The sequence below is a fragment of the Theropithecus gelada genome, chromosome 2 (assembly GCF_003255815.1).
Source record: "Theropithecus gelada isolate Dixy chromosome 2, Tgel_1.0, whole genome shotgun sequence".
In the NCBI taxonomy this organism is placed as follows: Eukaryota; Metazoa; Chordata; class Mammalia; order Primates; family Cercopithecidae; genus Theropithecus; species Theropithecus gelada.
The window spans coordinates 95,094,908-95,112,446 of record NC_037669.1 but is presented as its reverse complement, the minus strand read 5'-3'; the positions used below and the strand labels follow the sequence as shown (position 1 = coordinate 95,112,446).

Here is a 17,539-nt window from a genome sequence, read left to right as displayed (position 1 = left end):
TGAACCTGGAGAGTCCCCTCCCCACACTGAAGGATCAGAAACCGTGGAGGGTCCTTGCCCCAGCGCAGTGGCAGAGCCTGTGGCCCCAGCCCTACGTGGTGCCAGGACTCTCCATTTCAGCAGGATGGTCAGAGGGGAGGCAGAAGGCCCTGAGAAACCTTCCCCTTCACATCCCCAGGGCCCCAGAGTGAACCAGACTAGGTAGTGGGAGAGGGGATGCTTGTAAAAGATCAAGAACAACAGCCCTGAAGATTTTCAACAATCAGTATTAGTAAACCTCACTCATGAAGCACTTCCTATGTGCCAACGAGCACCCTAGGGGTTCTTCATAATTACTCTTCCCAACTCTCGGCTGCTGGGGAGGTATTATTTTCTCTGTTTTACAGATGAGGAAGAGAATGCCCAGCAAGGTAAAATGGCAGAGCTAAGATGCAAACAAACTCAGGTCTGCGATGCCCAAACCCCTGTTCCTTTCCCTCCTTGTACCTGAAAACTCTTCTCGGCACCAGGGGAGGTGCATCTGGGAGTGGCTGTGTCTGCCTGCATGTTTATGCTGGTGGGGTGCATGTGTGTAGGGCAGGAGGTGGGTCTGTGATATCCTGGGTAAAAGGCAGTGGAGCGAGGGCTTCTCTGGCATCGCTGACAGCTGCCTGGATCTCCTGTTTCTCTGGGCTGGCTCTCTGTCAGCCAGGTGGGGACGCACACCTGGATCTGCCCTCAGGTGCTCTAAACTGAGGTGAGGGTTCACAAAGCGACCAGAGCAGCTGCTGTTTCCTTGCAGATGCCTATCTGGAGGGGGTGTCACTTGGCGACAGGAATGGCAGTTCCCACAGAGGTGTTGGGGGCTCTTAAAACCTTGTTTAGTCAGGCCACACAGGAAATCTCCCCAGTGTTTTCTGAGCCTGGGCTGGAAGAGGCCTACAAGGAAACCACAGGAACACACAATTTTTGCTCATAATGCAATTCAACAGAGAGTTCTTGAGGGCCTATTTGTGGACACATCTCTGAGACACCAAGATGGTAAAATTCCAGGATTCTCCCCACACCCAGGGAGGACTCCTAGCTGCCCCACTGTGCACTTTGGAGGCACAGCCCTCGTGAGATTGCTGTGAGGATTTGGAAGATCAAGTTCCTGGCATCTACAACCTATGCTAATTTCTTCTCTTCCTTACTTTAGAGCATGATAGTCATTGCTAACTGACAAATAAGTCATTTTTAAAATGTGAAACATTTTTTCTTTCTTGTTTACCTCATTGACTTGAAACAAAATCTTTACTCCATGGCCCTGGTCATTTGAATAGAAAAATGCAAACATCGTAATGATTTTATAGATTATCAGAGCCACGCAAACAGCCAATTTAGACAATCCAGGGCAAAATACATTCTGATATCTTAAGCATCCTCTTTTCTTACTTGTACATGTTTCCCCTTCAAATCACTCAGAAAAATGAGAGGCCTTGGCCTCTGTTTCAGTCCACCTGCTGGAAAAGTCCTCGAGGGAAGTGTCTTTGTGGTGGATGTGGTCTGACTGGGCCTGGAAAATGGGGAGGGAAAGTCTGAACACAAAACTGCGGGCCTTTGAGGGACTGGGGACTCACCTGCCCCAACCCCCTTGTTCTGTAGCAGAGGAGACAGACGCTCGAGCCACAGCCAAATGGCTCATTCATGGCAGGGCAGGTGCTGCAAACAGGTGTCCTGGGGTCCTGTCCCATGCTATTACCAGTCTGCTGGTGGCCTCAGCAAATTCCCTAATACCGAGGGGCTTCCCTTATAATGCACATACTGGGAGCTAAGACTTTGCATGCAATGGCAGATGGCAGGGACTTCTAACCTCATTAGGGAGGGCCAGCATGAGAGAGCCAACTGCACCTCAGTGGGCCCCAATGCAGGACACCAGAGACAAGACCACCCAGCCAGATCTCTCCGAGACTGGCAAGGCCTGGAGGTTAGCATTGTTGGCTGGAGAGGGAGCTGAAACTTCGAGAGGCACATTTAAACTTCATGTCCTCTGGACACCCCCCGACTCCACCATTGATGGGAATGGGACTGAAGAACACTGTGAGCTCTGCAGTGAACGCTGCAGGCACTCCTTCCACATTCCTTTTACTCTGAGTGTACGCTGCTCTGAGTGTAGGCTGCAGACTTCTCCCAGCTGCCTCCCCTTCTAGAGAGTTGGGCCCAGCTAAATGGAAGCTGCCAGGGAGGCTATAATGACGCCTCTACCCAGAATTTGGCCAGTGATTGGTTAAAGTGGAAATACGAAAGACCAGTCCTTTGTCTCAAGGCGCAGCAACTGTGGTGCACAGCCTGCTCCAGAGGTTCCCCTGGGGTCAGGCTAAAACCCACATCAGCTGAGACCATGTGCTTGCTTTGCTCCTTCCCCTGTCCCATCCTGCTTCCCTCACTCCGATTCTCCTGAAAGCATCCCCCAATTCAACGCTTGGATGAGACTCTCCACCTCAGGCCCTGCTTCTCGGAAACCCAGTCTAAGTCACGATCCATTCTGGAAGACCTTAACACTTTCCACGGACTGTGAGTGCTGCCGAATACATTTTGACCCTTTGGTGGTTCCTGTCCTTGGTGATTCCCCAGCCTCTGGTGAGATCTTTTCCTCTCTGGTGAACCTCTGGATGTTCTGACTTCAGAGGGGTTCTGGCTGCAGCTTTAACTCGGCCATATGTTGGGACAGCTCTTGGGGCAGCATGACACGGAAGCAATATCCTTCCTGCTTATTGGATCTCAGAATTCATTTTTGGACCAAAGACATCAAATAAACCCAGGAAATACGAAGCTGTTCACAGTTATGACTTGAGATGAATCAAGTTGTTCATCCTCTAAAGTTGTGTTCCATTCCTTGTCAACCTCATCTGAAACCTCAGACACAAAACCAGAGATGTTTCTGCCAGGAGGGGTGGAAAGTTTGGTCTGCCTTTCATATGTGTCTGGAGATGATAAACTTGGAAGGGAAATATAGCAGATCCAACCCTCCCTCCCCCATCTCCATTACGTCTTTGGCCTTGATAGATTTCAATATCCTGTGCAGCTGATGTCTGACCCACACGTCAAGAACACAACCTTCACACACCTGCCGTGAGAAGCCCTCTATGACCTTCTGCAGAGGGAGGGAACTGTCAAAGAGCTGCTGAGTGCAGGAATGCAGCACGCTAAGAAGCAGGTACTCAGTTTGGGGTTAAAATATGCATAATACATACATTTGAATATCCATCAATAAATATCAGCCATGCTCACTTGTGGGTACTGGGGGTTATTGGAGATATTTATTCATTTGTTTTATGAATGGTATTTTCTAATTTTTCTATGATATAACACTGGTCTAGTAAAGAAATACAAGTTTTAAAAGCAGTTATGCACAATACAGTTCCTTTTTTTTTTTTTTTTTTTTTTTTGAGATGGAGTTTGGCTCTTGTCGTCCAGGCTGGAGTGCAGTGGCACAATCTCAGCTCACTGCAACCTCCGCTCCTGGGTTCAAGCAATTCTCCTGCCTCAGCCTCCCAAGTAGCTGGGATTACAGGTGCCTGCCACCACACCCAGCTAATTTTTGCATTTTTAGTAGAGATGGGGTTTCACCATGTTGGCCAAGGTGGTCTCGAACTCCTAACCTCAGGCGATCTGCCCGCCTTGGCCTCCCAAAGTGCTGAGATTACAGGTGTGAGCGACCATGCCTGGCCATTTTCAATTTTTAGTATGAATAATTACTTATGGTCACACACACACATGTGTAAAACAAGACTGCAACTACATGCACCAAAATGTTTGCAGAGCTTAGTTTTGGGTAGTAGGAAGATGTGTGGTCTTTTCTTTCTTTTTTACTTAGCAAGGTATTCTATGACTTCAGGCAATGCTGTACAGTGAAATATCCATTCTCAGTCTCTGACGGACCTGCACAGTAGTAATCAACACAGGTCCCCTCTCAGGGACATGGTGATGGCCTTATGCTGGCATGGTGGGATGTGCCTGTCAGGCTGAGTGAGACACTGGAACTCAGTGATCCAAGGAAAGAGGATGGAGCTAGTCCCCTTGGGATAGCTCTGTAGGATAGAAGCCAGCAGAACCTGCTCCCAGCCAGCAGGCAGGCTCCTGCCCGTGTGCCCCTCCTGCCTGGAACCTTCCCATGGAGGGTCCTCCATGTTTATGTTTTGCTCTCCATTCTCCCCCCGCCTCAGCCTCCAGCTCCAGGGCATCCACTCCATTCTCCCCTGTGCCTTTTGGTGGAAGCATTTGGGGCTCTTATTTTGTGTGTGTGCAGGGGGGATGAGGAAGGGGATCATCTTTCTATTCTTAGAACTGATGTTTCAATTCTCTTTTCCTTCTCTCCTCTTAGTTATTGCCTTTCCTTCTATTTCTTCTGCTTTTTCCCTCACCAGTCCAAAGGAACAGTTATTAGTAATCATATTTATTATGATTACTATATAGTAACTATAATTATTACTACCACTATTTTCTAGTGTAGGTCTCCCTCAGCAGCTGCAGAGTTATCTAGAAACACAGGAGGGAAGATAGGGCTGAATGTTAAATTCTATGGTAAGAAAATCAGCATCTATCTTGCAAGAACAAATAATACATGGAATTGACTTGAGCCAGGGAATTCCTGATGATCATAAATATTCTGAAATAAGATTCCAAGGTACTATAACAGCAAGACCACAGTTCTAGATCCTTACACAATGTGGATAATGATTTAAGTCCAGAGTGGCTATCATAGAAGGCAGCCCTACCAGTAGGCTGGAAATCACAAATGTTACCCCTGGGATAGAAAAGTGCATTGGTAACAGTGGTGGCTCAGAGGGGCCTGGAGTGCAGCCATCACAAGGGGGCTGTGGGGGCTCTGTTAGGTTCTAAACAAGTTTCTCGAACCTGCAGCCACTTGACCTCTAGACTGGGGTTGGGGTGTTTGTGGGGTTGGAGAGAGAGGGCCAGCAGCTTTCTGTTGCATGCCCACTGACCCTCAGGAAGTCTGATAGGACTGCCAGTAGCCTGGCAAGGACTCTAATCACAGACAAAAAGAGTCCTGATGGGGCACCCAGAAGGTAGGTTGTTTTCTAGAGTGCCAAAAAAGCTTGCTGGGAGGCGTGTTGTCTCCATAGTCAAAATGAGGCCTTGGCGTGTTATCAAGATGCCAATGATTTGGATTTTTATCACTGATCCTGTGAAAGCACACAAAAGAATGCATCTTTGGCAGCACAGAAGCTCACTCTAGTGCTTTGAGAGACAGTCCTGGGAATGCGCAGGCAATAAGAACGCCAGGAAAATCCTAAGGGTGAGACGAGGAGAGAGGCCTTTAATTGTCCTGAGTGAGCAGCCCCACCACCTGTCCTCAGAAGACCACAGGAAATCCCTACCCTCCTCAAAATAACCTTGGGCCTTGTCCCATCCCAGGGCGTGGCAGAAAGCATCCAGTGTCAGCACAGGCTTGGAGGATGCCGAGGCTGGGAGGGGACAGTGAACTGGCTGGACCGATTGGGCTGAGGGTTATGTGATCTTGATAGCTGGAAGCGAGGGGCAGAGAAGAAGACAGCCTCTTAGAAAGACCAGAAACAGAAGGTTGTGGCGAAAGCATGGGGGCCTGCTATCTACAGAGACCTTGGCTGTAGAGAAAACAGCAGGAGCTGACCGAGGACAGTGTTGCTATGTGGGGAATGGAGAAAAAAAATGTAAATTTAAGTTACTTACCAGACACGGTGACTCATGCCTGTAATCCCAGCACTTTGGGAGGCCAAGGTGGGCGGATCCCTTGAGGTCAGAGTTTGAGACCAGCCTGCCCAACATGGGGAAACCTGTCTCTACTAAAAATGTAAAATTAGCCGGGTGTGGTGGCGTGTGCCTGTAGTTCCAGCTAATCGGGAGGCTGAGGCAGGAGGATCGTTTGAACCCGGGAGGCAGAGGTTGCTGTGAGCCAAGATGGCGCCACGGCACTCCAGCCTGGGCAACAGAGTGAGATGCTGTCTCAAAAAAAAAAAAAAAAAAAAAAAGTTTAAGTTACTTAGAGCTGATGGGAGATGGTAGGACCAGAGGGGTGGGCTTCTTGAAAATGTCTGAGAGCTGGAGGCAAGTAGGAAACTTGCACTTGGGGTAAGAACCAGAGAAAAGACCAAGAACAAGAAGTTCCGCAGAATGGAGCCTTGGTGAGGAGAATCCGGGGGACCTTAGGTGTCTCCTCATGTGTAGAGGCTGCACAAAGCAGTTTTGCCCTAAAACCAAAGACACAGCAAGGAAGAGCCAAGAAGGGAAGGTGATGTCTGGTAAGTGCCCGCCCACAGAGAACGCAGTAAGAAGCCCGTGTTCCAGTTTAAGGTGTGTTCCCCAGCAGTACCACACATGGTGAAGGGGTTCGGCACTCCCAGCCCAGAATGAGCCCCGTATTGCACTGGGAGAGATGTCCCAGAAGAGGCACAGCAGAGCAGGGAAGGGTGAAGGCACTGTCTAAAAGAGCCAGGCTGCCCTGGGGTGGAGGGTTGCAGGGGTTGGGGCTGAACAGGTCTACAAGCAAGAGACCAGAGGGAAGTCAGGAATAGGCCCTGCTGAGCACCCATGACAAAGTGCACACAAGGGCCACCAGCCCCGATGACCTGGGTGAATTTGGGGAGTTAACCTCTGTCATCCCCTCCTTTTCCTAGTGGCTTCTCTGGCCAGAGGAACAGGCTTAGCTGTGAACTGAATGTCATTTTATATCGCTGTTAACTCTCCCAATCCTTTTAGCTCGAAACCTCTTAATCTAGCTGGGAAATGGAGGGTATTGGCCCCCAGTGAAAGGAGAGAATAGGAGAGTGAAGACCCACCTCTTCATGCCCCTGATGCTAATGAGTTTGGAGGCGGGGCTAGGCCAGGAGAGTTGAGATGCTTGTTCTGACACACTCTCCTTTCTCCCCATTTTATTTCTAACTATTCTCCTATCCCTCAAGATTCCTAGACTATGGGGATCCAGGGTGCAAATCTTCCAGATTAAGTTCTTTAGGGATATCCCCTGCCCTGTTTTTGGAAAGCTACCAAGCTGATACCACCATTGTCTGTAAAATGCCCCAGGAGTGGCAGGTAGCTTCCAGCATGGCCAGATGGTATGCGTGTCAGAGGAGGAGAGTCTAGAGCCAGCACTTCTAGAATGATCCTCTGTCTACTCACCAAACCAAGTCCTGTAATTCTTCTGGGTGACCACAGATCACACAGGTATGGCAGTGCTGGAAGTCGTGGTTTTCATTAGTGTTGCTCACTGATGCCAGTTTTTCCTCTCCCTTTGGCCACTGGGAAATCTGAACTCCTTGGCTCCCTCATAATGGGTGGGGCCACATGACAGTTCTCATCAATGAGCAGAAAGGATGTGACTTCCTGCCTGGAGCATTGAATTGCCAGTGTGAGACCCTCCAGAATTTGCTTCCTCCTACCTAGATGATGGTGGCCCCCTTGTTGAGTCAGAGTCCCCATAATCTGGGTCTCTGAATGATTCCAAAGGGCAGAACTCCTACCACCTTTGGACACGCAGCATGAGCAAGGAAAAAACCATTTGTGTGTGTGTGTGTGTGTGTGTGTGTGTGTGTGTGCTGTTTTGTTTCTTAAGACAGAGTCTTGCTCTGTCGCCCAGGCTGGAATGCAGTGGTATGATCTCGGCTCACTGCAACTGCTCTCCCTGGTTCAAGTGGTTCTCCTATCTCAGTCTTCCAAGTAGCTGGGACTATAGATGCATGCCAACATGCCTGGCTAATTTTTGTATTTTTAGTAGAAACGGAGTTTCACTGTGTTGGCCAGGCTGGTCTCCTGACCTCAGGTGATCCACCCGCCTTGGCCTCCCAAAGTGCTGGGATTACAGGGGTGAGCCACCGTGCCCGGCCTGGGACAAACCTTTCATGCACAAGCCACCAGAAGCTGGGACTGCTTGTTACTGGAGCATAACCTGGTGTATCCTGAATGATAAGGTGATGTGAGGGGGAAAGAAACAAGGCATCCTCCTTTGATGTGTATATCAACAAAAAGTGATCATTAAACAAGAAGTGACATTAGGGGAAATTTCCCATATCATCATAAATTCTGGTTATTAGAGAACTATCCAGATGGAAGAGAAAAAGTATAAATGTGTGATCTGTGTAAAAGAAATGCAAATGAGAAGCATTTATGTGATGTGCTCCTCATATGTGCCTAATGACCACATGGCTAGAACAATTCTGCATGTTGTTGGGTACATTGCCTGTCACAGGTGGGGTTCCTCAAGAGGGAGGCTGTGAGATAGAGATCACTGTGCAAGAGGCTTATTAGGGAGTGTGGATTAGGCCTGTGGAAGGGAAGGAATGGGAGGAGGCAGACATGGACAGAGGGAGTAGTTCAACTCCATGAAGTTTCCATGGACACCTCAGCCAGCCCTGAGGGGACTCAGTCCTGAATGGAAGGCGGGGGGCACTGGAGTGTAGTGGAGGACCCTTCAGAGCTGTCCCAAGTTGTGGCCAGAGGGCTGGGTCTTTCTGCCCCTGTGTTGATCAGTCGTCGGATGTGGTGCCCCAGGCAGGAGGTGCGGCTTTGGGCAAGGTGGTCTCTTCCACTGAGGCAAGCCCCAAAGAAGATTAAGGTGTTCAGATCTGGGGCTGGGGGCAGCTCTCTTGATGAAAGCAGAAAACTCAAGAAGGCAGCCGTCAGCAGCAGCTGGATATTAAACAAGGGGTATCCACCCTCCCGAGGAGTAAACTTTCTCTCAGGAGAAGCAAAAATAACAGAATGATGATTTATCCTGGGGACTCCGCTGTATCATTGGCAACTCAAGCTGTCCCCATGAAGCTTTATGAATGGGCTGGAATCTGGGGGTGCCATGTGCACACGTTCACAGGCTAAAATGGCACACTTCTTTTCCTGTCATAGAAGAACTCCTGAGTAATCCTTCGTAAATTACATACTTGGAAGCATTTCACTACTGAGATTATGCAAATCAAACTGACTAGAAAATTCAGACCTCACAGCTGAGCTTGTCAAGACCTGACTTCCTTTACCCAGTGGGTGACTCCAACTGAACAAGATCAAAGCAAGCTCTGCCCTCACTTTCTGGGACTAACCAGTCCATCAGTGACACACACACACACACACACACACACACACACACACACAGAAGCTAGAGCACATATGCAGGTTCCACTGGCAATTCTGAAAGTCAATAGATATTGATATTTTAATCATCCCTAAAAGGTAGCCAGCCATTAGGGCCCATATATAGAAAGTTCCATTAAGTGCCTGAATGTCTCATTTAATGCTGTCAGGTTCTTCGGGGTTTGTAGCTACACAAAATCTGACAGTGACTAGGGTAGGTCAACAAAAGGGTGGACCTTGAGCAGTGAGCTCCTAATTCTCCTAGGAAAAGAAGTTTCCAGTGATGAACAATACCATTCAGGGAGGCAGAAATCCTGGATTTAGTCTCAGCTTTGTCTCGTGAGGCTGTGTGATTGTAGACAAGATGCTCAACCTCTCTGAGCCATAGTATCCATCTTGGAAAAAAGCAGGGAGAGTGATTACGTGTATGTGGTACAAAGAATACATAATGTGCCTCCAGAGTTATAAATGCTATGATTATATTAAAATTGATCAAGCTTAGCAAAATTATTGACTTTTCTTCTGCTAGTTGCCACAGGGTTAAAAAATCATGACGCTTATAACCTACAAAGATCAATACTCCACCCTTTCCCCTCTTGGGGGATGGTACCTGCTGCAGATATCTCAGGACCTCAAAGAGCCAGAGGGGCAGCTGAAACTGCAGGGCAATGACCCAGCCTCTCCTTCAGCCATATTGCTGGGAAAATAAGCATCCCATTTATTTGATATAATAGACATCTCAAGATAAAAGGAGGCAACCTACATTTGAGAGTTTCATTCCACTAGAACACAGCAGTTCTCAAACTGGAAATGCATCAGAATGCCTTGGAGGGCATGTGAGAACACAGATTGCTAGGCCTTATCCCTATAGAGTTTCCGATTCTATAGGTCCTGGGTGGAGCCCAAGTTTTGTGTCTCCAAGTTGCCAGGTGATGCTGATGTTGTTGGTCCAGGGACCAAGCTTTGAGAACTATAGCTCTAGACCAATCTCAAATATGCTTGCAAAATGAAGACGAGATGAAGCAAGGGAAAGTAGCTTTCAAAGTCTCTTAAAAATGCTTTTAAAATAATTTTTAATATTAAGTCTCTTTAAGGACTTTTTACTTACTCTTCTGAAAACCTGGAAGAATTTGAAACGACTACATAGCAGATACTGTAACATGGAAACCAAAAGTGAAGAAAATCTTGTGATCATTAACTTTATCCCCCAAGAGTTTATCTTTTTGAAAAATCTAAACGCCAAAACAGTATCTCAGGTTTTAAAACCAGCTTTTGGAATGTGCTCATCTGCTAAAGTTCATGCATTTGAAAAGAAATCTACATGCCTTTTAAAGTCAGTCATTTTCTTGAAAGCCATCCAGCTCAGAGGAACTATTGATTTTACCATTTTGATGCTTGCCTGGGTGTTTTGCAGAGCTTGGAACAGTGAGCAAAAAGTTGAATCATATAAAACGGTTTGCCACCGTGACAAGTGGGGGGGTGGATGGGAACTGGGGGCCAGTGTGGTGAGATGCAAGACAATCGCCATCAGGGCAAATAATACGGGTTCCATCTATCTCTCACAGACGGATACAGGAGACAGAAGTAGTAGCCCTTCTCTAACTTTTCCCAGATTCCCTCGCTCAGGTTTTAGGGTAATGTCTTGCAATTCTTGGATTCCCTTTCCCAAATCAAATAAAGAAAAAGCTACATACACATCTCTGGAGGAAAATGTCTGTATTAAAAGCCAAAAAACCACATAAGTACAAGAAGAAACGCCCACCAGGCCACGTCACTGGATAGATCAACTTGGAAAAGGTTCATAAAGTTCATTTTCAGCGGTAACAATATATTGGCGTTAAATCCTTCCCATGCCCTCCCCCCAGTTTTAAATAAATTAAAAAACAACAAATTTCAAATACAACTATGTTCAGATACAAAGAGCTTCTCTTACTACAGCAATAGCAATTTAATGTTTTTGTTTTGTATTTTTTTTTACTAAAACTTTCATTTAAAACAGTTATTAAATATATAAAACAAATACACAGGATTTGGTCATTTTCTGCCATGAATATAGGGCACGTGGGTGCGGGGAGGGAGTTGGGCAGGGGGATGCAATAGAGGGGAAAGGGCCCCATTTCCCTCCTCTCCGTCTTCGGAGCTGCGATCCCACCCTCAGTCCAAGGGCTTAAACATCTGCTTTTCGGAACTGGAAGCGCAGCACAAACCTTGCTTTTCAAAGGCGCTGGGGCCTCTCGGCGGCCCCATCTCGGGAAGAGGAACTAACGATAACTACAGCACGAAGCACACCGGCCGAGTCTCCGGCGGGAAAGGCACCCGCGCGCGCGGACACAGGACGGACACAGGGAGGAGCGGAGCGGGTCACTTGGTCGCCACCCCGGAGGTGACGGCCGCGGCGGCGGCGGCAGCGGCGGCGGCGGCGGCGGCCGCGGTGGTCCCTGCGGGCACTGCGGCGGGGGTGGCTGCGGTGGCGCTGGCGGTGGTCCGACGCTGCTCCATACCGTTGGGCAGGAAGCCGGCGATGATGGGCACCGGCCAGATGAGGGCGGCCACGCTCCACACCACGATGACCAGGGTCATGAAGCAGGCCACCAGCGTGGACTCAATGGGCTTACGGTTCAGCCGCCAGCCCGGCTCGCCCTGCAGCTCCTCCAGGCTGAAGTCTAGGCAGCAGAAATGCAGCGGCTCTCCCTGCAGCCACAGCGGCCCGGGCGGCTCGGCCGCGGGGTAGGCTGGCAGCGCGGTGGGCGCCCCGGCGGTGGTGGCGGCGCTGGGGGCGGCGGCGGGCCGGAGGCGGCCGGGGCGGCGACCGCGCACCCAGCCGCAGCCCACGCAGAGGCGCAGGTCCTGCTGCGCGCCGCCAGCCGCCAGCCCCAGGTGCTCGATGAGCAGCGGCGGCCCGACGCGGTGGAAGGCGGCGGCGAAGAAAGCGCGGCCGTGCGCGTTGGTGGAGAAGAGCAGCAGGTCGCACTGGAAGCCCCGCGGGCGGCCCCAGCGCACTAGCAGCGAGCTCAGCATCTGCCGCTGCACGCTGATGTTGCACGGCGCCGCCGCCGCCGCGTCCTCCGGGCCCGGGCGCTCGGGGGGCCCGGGGGCTGCCGAGGCCAGCAGCCGCGGGGTGATGGGCTCCTCCGCGGAGGACGCGTTGACTGAAGCATTGGAGGGCATCCCGAGGAGGCCGGGCGCGTCCGCGGCCCCGCCGCGGGCGGGCGGCAGCGGGCAGGCGGCGGCCAGCAGCGCGGCGAGCAGGGGCAGCATGGCCTGCGGCGGGCGCCTACGCGCGCGAGGCCGGCGGCGGCTGCATGGCGAGCGGGCGACGGGCCGGCGAGCTCACGGTGGGACCGCGGGAGCCGGCGGCCGGGCGCAGTGCGGGCGCGCCGGGCACCTGCCAAGCCCGCGGGGGCGGCGCGGAGGCGGTGGCGGCGGCTGGCTCGGCGCGGGGATCCCTCTAGACCCGGTTGCGTCTGGGGTTCCCCGCCGCCCCCGGGCGCCGGGGCCTTTGGACGGCCGGGCTGTTCTGCGGGACCGGGTGCTTGCCCAGAGCAGGATTCCCCGGCTCGGCTCCGCCTCCCGCGCGCCCCGCCCCGCCCCGCCCCGCCCCGCCCCGCCCTGCCCCGCCCTCCGCTGGCCGGGCTCGGGGACTCGGGGGAGGGCGGGGTTCCACGCGCCGGGGCTGCGAGAGGAATCGCCGGGGCGAGGCTGGGTGCGGGGGCGCGGCGGAGAACTGATCGCCCGGGGTGCGTGCGGGCGGGCAGGGAAGCCTGCGGACGCGCCCCGGCGCCCCCGCGCTTCGGGTGAATAGCGTTCTCAGAGGGAGGCTCGAGGGACCGGAGACCATCCTTTTGTCAGGCCTGAGGGGAGCTTGGCTGTCTCGCCTTAGCGCTACCGAACCTCCTTTGTTTTACAGAAGGGGAAACTGAGGTCGAGTTACAGAGGGGAAAGGGCCTAGCTAGGTCAACTGAGGAGCCAGAAACAACTTCGCGCCACTAGCTCTGCCTTTTTACGGGGTCTCTTACCTCAGATCTGTAGTTTGGCTGGTTTTTAATGGCTCCAACACAGCAGACTCACTTGGGATTCTCCTCACAGCAAGCGAGGAAAATTCCGAGAACTCTGTGGAGTTTCAAGTGGAGAGTGACTGGCTGGGGGGAATGTGAGCCCTGAAGCTCTGCCGCCTGGGGGTCCCGACTGGGAGGACACAGGTCCTGACAGGTCGAGTGAGCGCGTGTTCATGAAACAGTTGTAGGTTAAAACCCACGTCAAGGGGCAGTTCATTCCCTTTGGGATATTATACGGGAGGAGGGCTACCAAGAATAACATGTCAAGAGATCAGATTTATCACATTTATATTGAAAAGCACTTTCCTAGTAGTTCGGCCCCTCACACTTGGAAACAAACTTCATCGACCCTTCATCATTCCCATCATTCTTTAGTGGACATTTGTATTGAATTATTGAATTATTACCTAGTTTATTTTAGTCAGAAGCCCTCGTACTCCATGAGTACCAAGTACTCCTAATTCAGAGAGGGGAGGGGTGGAGGGAGCAGAGACAGGCCTTAACAAAACGGCCCTCCCTCTGAACAAGCTAATCCTTCTGAGGGGTCTGCCAAGAATCCAGCTACATTGCTAGGCATCCTGGCTGATTACTTTTCTGGAAGCTTTGTCCATTGTTTTCTAACAATAAGTAAAATGGGGCTGAGAAAGTTGCAAAAACAGCCTCAAAATAAACCTCCCCAACTTATTCCACCTCTTGCCAGCTAAGCAAGCCATTATTCTGACTTGGCCTTGGTTTCCCCATCTGAGTTGGGGAGTGGGTGGTACCTCCTTGCAGGGTTGCTATGATAATACTTCCAACCCAGTGTCTATCTATCCCCAGATGTTCCCACGTGATGGCTGCTGTGATGTAGTTACTATCAGTGCTGCCCAAGCTGGCTGCCTAGAGTGGTCCTTGGTTTCTACAGAAATGGTTAATTTCCCCAAGGGGATGGGACTCCCTTTTCGTTTAAACCTCCATCACTTTTGTGCTTGGAAGTGGTGCTACCGGGGAGAACAATGTGAATTTTCCTGCTTTCAATAAAAATGACTTCTCCTTTCAGCCGTTGCATATCAGGAACAGAAGCTGCTCGGTGATGTGGCAGAACAGTTTTAATCTAAGCCATGTGGCTGGTGAACGCTGAAGAACAGGAGTATCAAGTGATCCTGAGGGCTGAGGGAGGCCTAGTCTTCAAACGGTGCGTTTTGAGCCAGGCTGCTGCCTGTGACTGCAGATGACGTTCTCTGGGGTTTCAGTCAGAGGCAGGGACTTCCTGAGCTTTCCTGAGACACTCCTGGCTTTGTGCAGCAGGGAAGGCAGCAGCAAAGGGAAAAGACAAGATATCTATTTGGGGAGCCAAGCAGTTCCCTGCAAAGTTGCGCCACTGAAGCCCTGCATCCTAGCAACGTGCGTTCTGACCACTTCTCCAGCAGGTGCCATGCTGAGGACTCCGTCACCTCACCCTCATTCAGAATGTAATTACCCTTCAGAGAGTAACACAGATCCTACTTTCTAGATTGATTTGCTATCTTTTTGGAATTTGAGAACAGAAGATAGCAAGGAAGTTATTTTCTATCTTGTTTACTACTGTTCCCAGCAACAGGAAAAGCACCTAGCTCAGGGTAGAGGCTCAGTAAATACATTTTTGTTTCTTTGTTTGTTTTTTTGAGATGGAGTCTTGCTGTGTCACCCAAGCTGGACTGCAGTGGTGCGATCTCGGCTCACTACAACCTCCACCTCCCGGGATCAAGCCATTGTCCTGCCTCAGCGTCCTAAGTAGCTGGTACTACAAGCATGCGCCACCACGTCTGGCTAATTTTTGTATTTTTAGTAGAGACAGGATTTCATCATGTTGGCCAGGCTGGTCTTGAACTCCTGACTTCAAGTGATCCGCCTGCCTTGGCCTCCCAAAGTGCTGGGATTACAGGTGTGAGCCACCGTGGCCAGCCAATACTTGTTGATTGAACAATTTGCCTACCTCTGAGCAGCTCTGACTAGCTTCCGCTTGTTTAGTACTTTCCACGTGCCGAGTGTTTGACACACACACATCATCTCTAATCTTCACAACACTCCCATGGATGTGATACTTGTCTTACCATGAGAAAACTGAGGCCCAGAGAAGGTAAATCACCTACCTGAGGTCCCACAGCAGTTAGTGGCAAAGCCAGGATATCAGTACAGTCTCACTCATCTGAAAAATTCTTTTTTTTTTTTTTTAAAGAACTAGAGGCATCTCATCTCATGGCAGTAGGCATCAAGGTCTGTTCATAAGTTAAACAAGTATGTGGTACCATTCTATTTTATTTTGAGAAAATAAACTTTCAGTTGAGTTCCTTTTTAAAGATGTATTTTTTATAAATATAACCGCCTTATACAAAGGTTGGAAAGCAGGGAGGAAACAATTCTAATCCCAGCTACCTGATGTCTTTGCTTTTCTGTCTCTGCATCATTATTCTTTTCTGCATTTTTTCATATTCTCTAAAATGTGCAAATATTACTTCTACAAAAAAAAAAAAAAAGGAGGAAAATTTGAAGTCTCACCACCTGTCTCAACCATGATCTCTTTGTGCTCTTCCCTCCAGCTCAGCAGGGACCTGGAGGGCCGGCCAGGGCAAAGAGTGATCCATGCTTGTGTTGGCTGACTGAGTAAGTCTGCCTACCGGTGAAGAACTCTGCCTGAGCTATTGACTGACACCTGTTCATAAGCTGTGGTTCCGACCACCTCTCTGATCCATCTTCTCCCACTTTCCCTTCTTTTCTTCACCTGCTCTGTTCCAGACATCCTGGCTTCCCTGCTGTTTCATGAACACACCAAGAAAACTCGACTCAAGGCCTTTGCCCGTGCTTTTTCCTCTGCCTGAGACAGTGTTCTTTCTGACATCTGTCTTCCTTCCTTCCTCTCTTCCTGTAGATCTCAGATGTTGGCTCCTCAGAGATGCCTGTTCTGACCAATCTCTGTAAACAATGCCTATTCCCACCATCCCCATCACTCTTTGTTGTTGTTGTTGTTTTGAGACAGAGTCTCACTCTGTCACCCAGGCTGGAGTGCAGTGGCACAATCTCGGCTCACTGCGACCTCCACCTTCTAGGTTCAAGTGATTTTCCTGCCTCAGCCTCCCCAGTAGCTGGGATTACAGGTGCCCACCACCCCACCAGGGTAATTTTTGTAGTTTTAGTAGAGATGGGGTTTCTCCATGTTGGCCAGACTGGTCTCGAACTCCTGACCTCAAGTGATCCACCCGCCTCAGCCTCCCAAAGTGCTGGGATTACAGTGAGCCATCGCACCCGGTCTCCCCATCACTGTCCAGCCTCTTATGCATTGTCCCACTTCTTTCCAGTACTTCTCATCAGCTGACACACTGTGGTGTTTCTTCTTTGTTTAATGTATTTTCCTTTATTTGCATGCCTGCTCTGTCAAAGCAAAACTACCTGTTTTGTTCAATGGCAAACGGTAGGGATTCAATAAATAGCTGAGGAATGAGTGAGTGAATTCAATAGACTGAGTTAACCCAGCAAGACATGAGCAGCATCTTAGGCAGTGGAGATGGACAGAACCATCTAGACAGTCCTTATATCAGGTTTAAGGAAGCGAGGTAGATGAGATCCCTTCCATTTCCCCAAATCCTGTAATATTTATAAAATGAATGGAAGCCTTTGATAAATTTCTGTTTGTCCATAAAACAGGGACAGCACATTTTTCTACATGGACTGTATTATTAGAACACAATAATTGAGGACTTCAAAGAAAATTATTAGGAATGATGCATGGTAATCTCATTCTCTTCATTTCCTGTGTTCCTCCCCAGTATTAACTAATTTTTCCTTATACTGCCTATTGAAGTAATAACTTAAAAAAAAGGTCTCTCTGAGTTATTTGAATTCCTTTCATCCAATGACCTCAGAGTGCGGCAGGTACAGCAATTCATTAGTTCTCTTTTATCATGTGGGTGGAATTAAGATATTATTACCATATGTTGTAGACTGAGAAATAAGCAAGAATCACAAAAGGATCATAAAAATAGGACAGAAAAAGGAAGCAGCTAGAAGCCAGTGGTTCAGCTATATCAAAGTCATGGGAGGTTGTGGTATTTGTGTTGAGTGTGTGTTTCAGGGAGGACTAGGAAGTGAAGAAAATAGTGCTTTTCATGGCTGTCTCCCTGATACATCCCATTTCTCATATGGGAGGCTCGAGGACTGGTTTGCGGGAGCAGCTGAAGATCTGGGCATCTGCCAGGGCCACTGGAGTGGAAGTCTGGAAGCCTCCAATGTTCAGCTGATAAGACGCTGACAGTCTCTTGCCCTCTGCTTGCATGAAGCATTGTGATCCTGCCCCCCACCCCACATGTCTCTATCCAATCTCCAGAGTGTAGACATTTATCCTTCCTGACCACCATGGTCAGAAGGGAGGGTTGACTCTGCAGAATTCTGGC

General features: G+C 49.8%; 1 protein-coding gene across 1 annotated transcript; it reads right to left on the bottom strand.

The window, feature by feature from the left end:
* Positions 1 to 10,777: 10,777 nt before the first annotated feature.
* Positions 10,778 to 12,633, bottom strand: TMEM158 (transmembrane protein 158). Its single transcript, XM_025376359.1, has one exon. It carries the CDS (start codon positions 12,334 to 12,336, stop codon positions 11,440 to 11,442), a length of 897 nt encoding a protein of 298 aa, XP_025232144.1. The 5' UTR covers positions 12,337 to 12,633; the 3' UTR covers positions 10,778 to 11,439.
* Between the last annotated feature and the right edge of the window lie 4,906 nt (positions 12,634 to 17,539).

What these genes read in the sequence shown, in the direction of transcription:
- TMEM158 (XM_025376359.1), bottom strand. Translation starts at nt 12,336, where the DNA reads ATGCTGCCCCTGCTCGCCGCGCTGCTGGCCGCCGCCTGCCCGCTGCCG.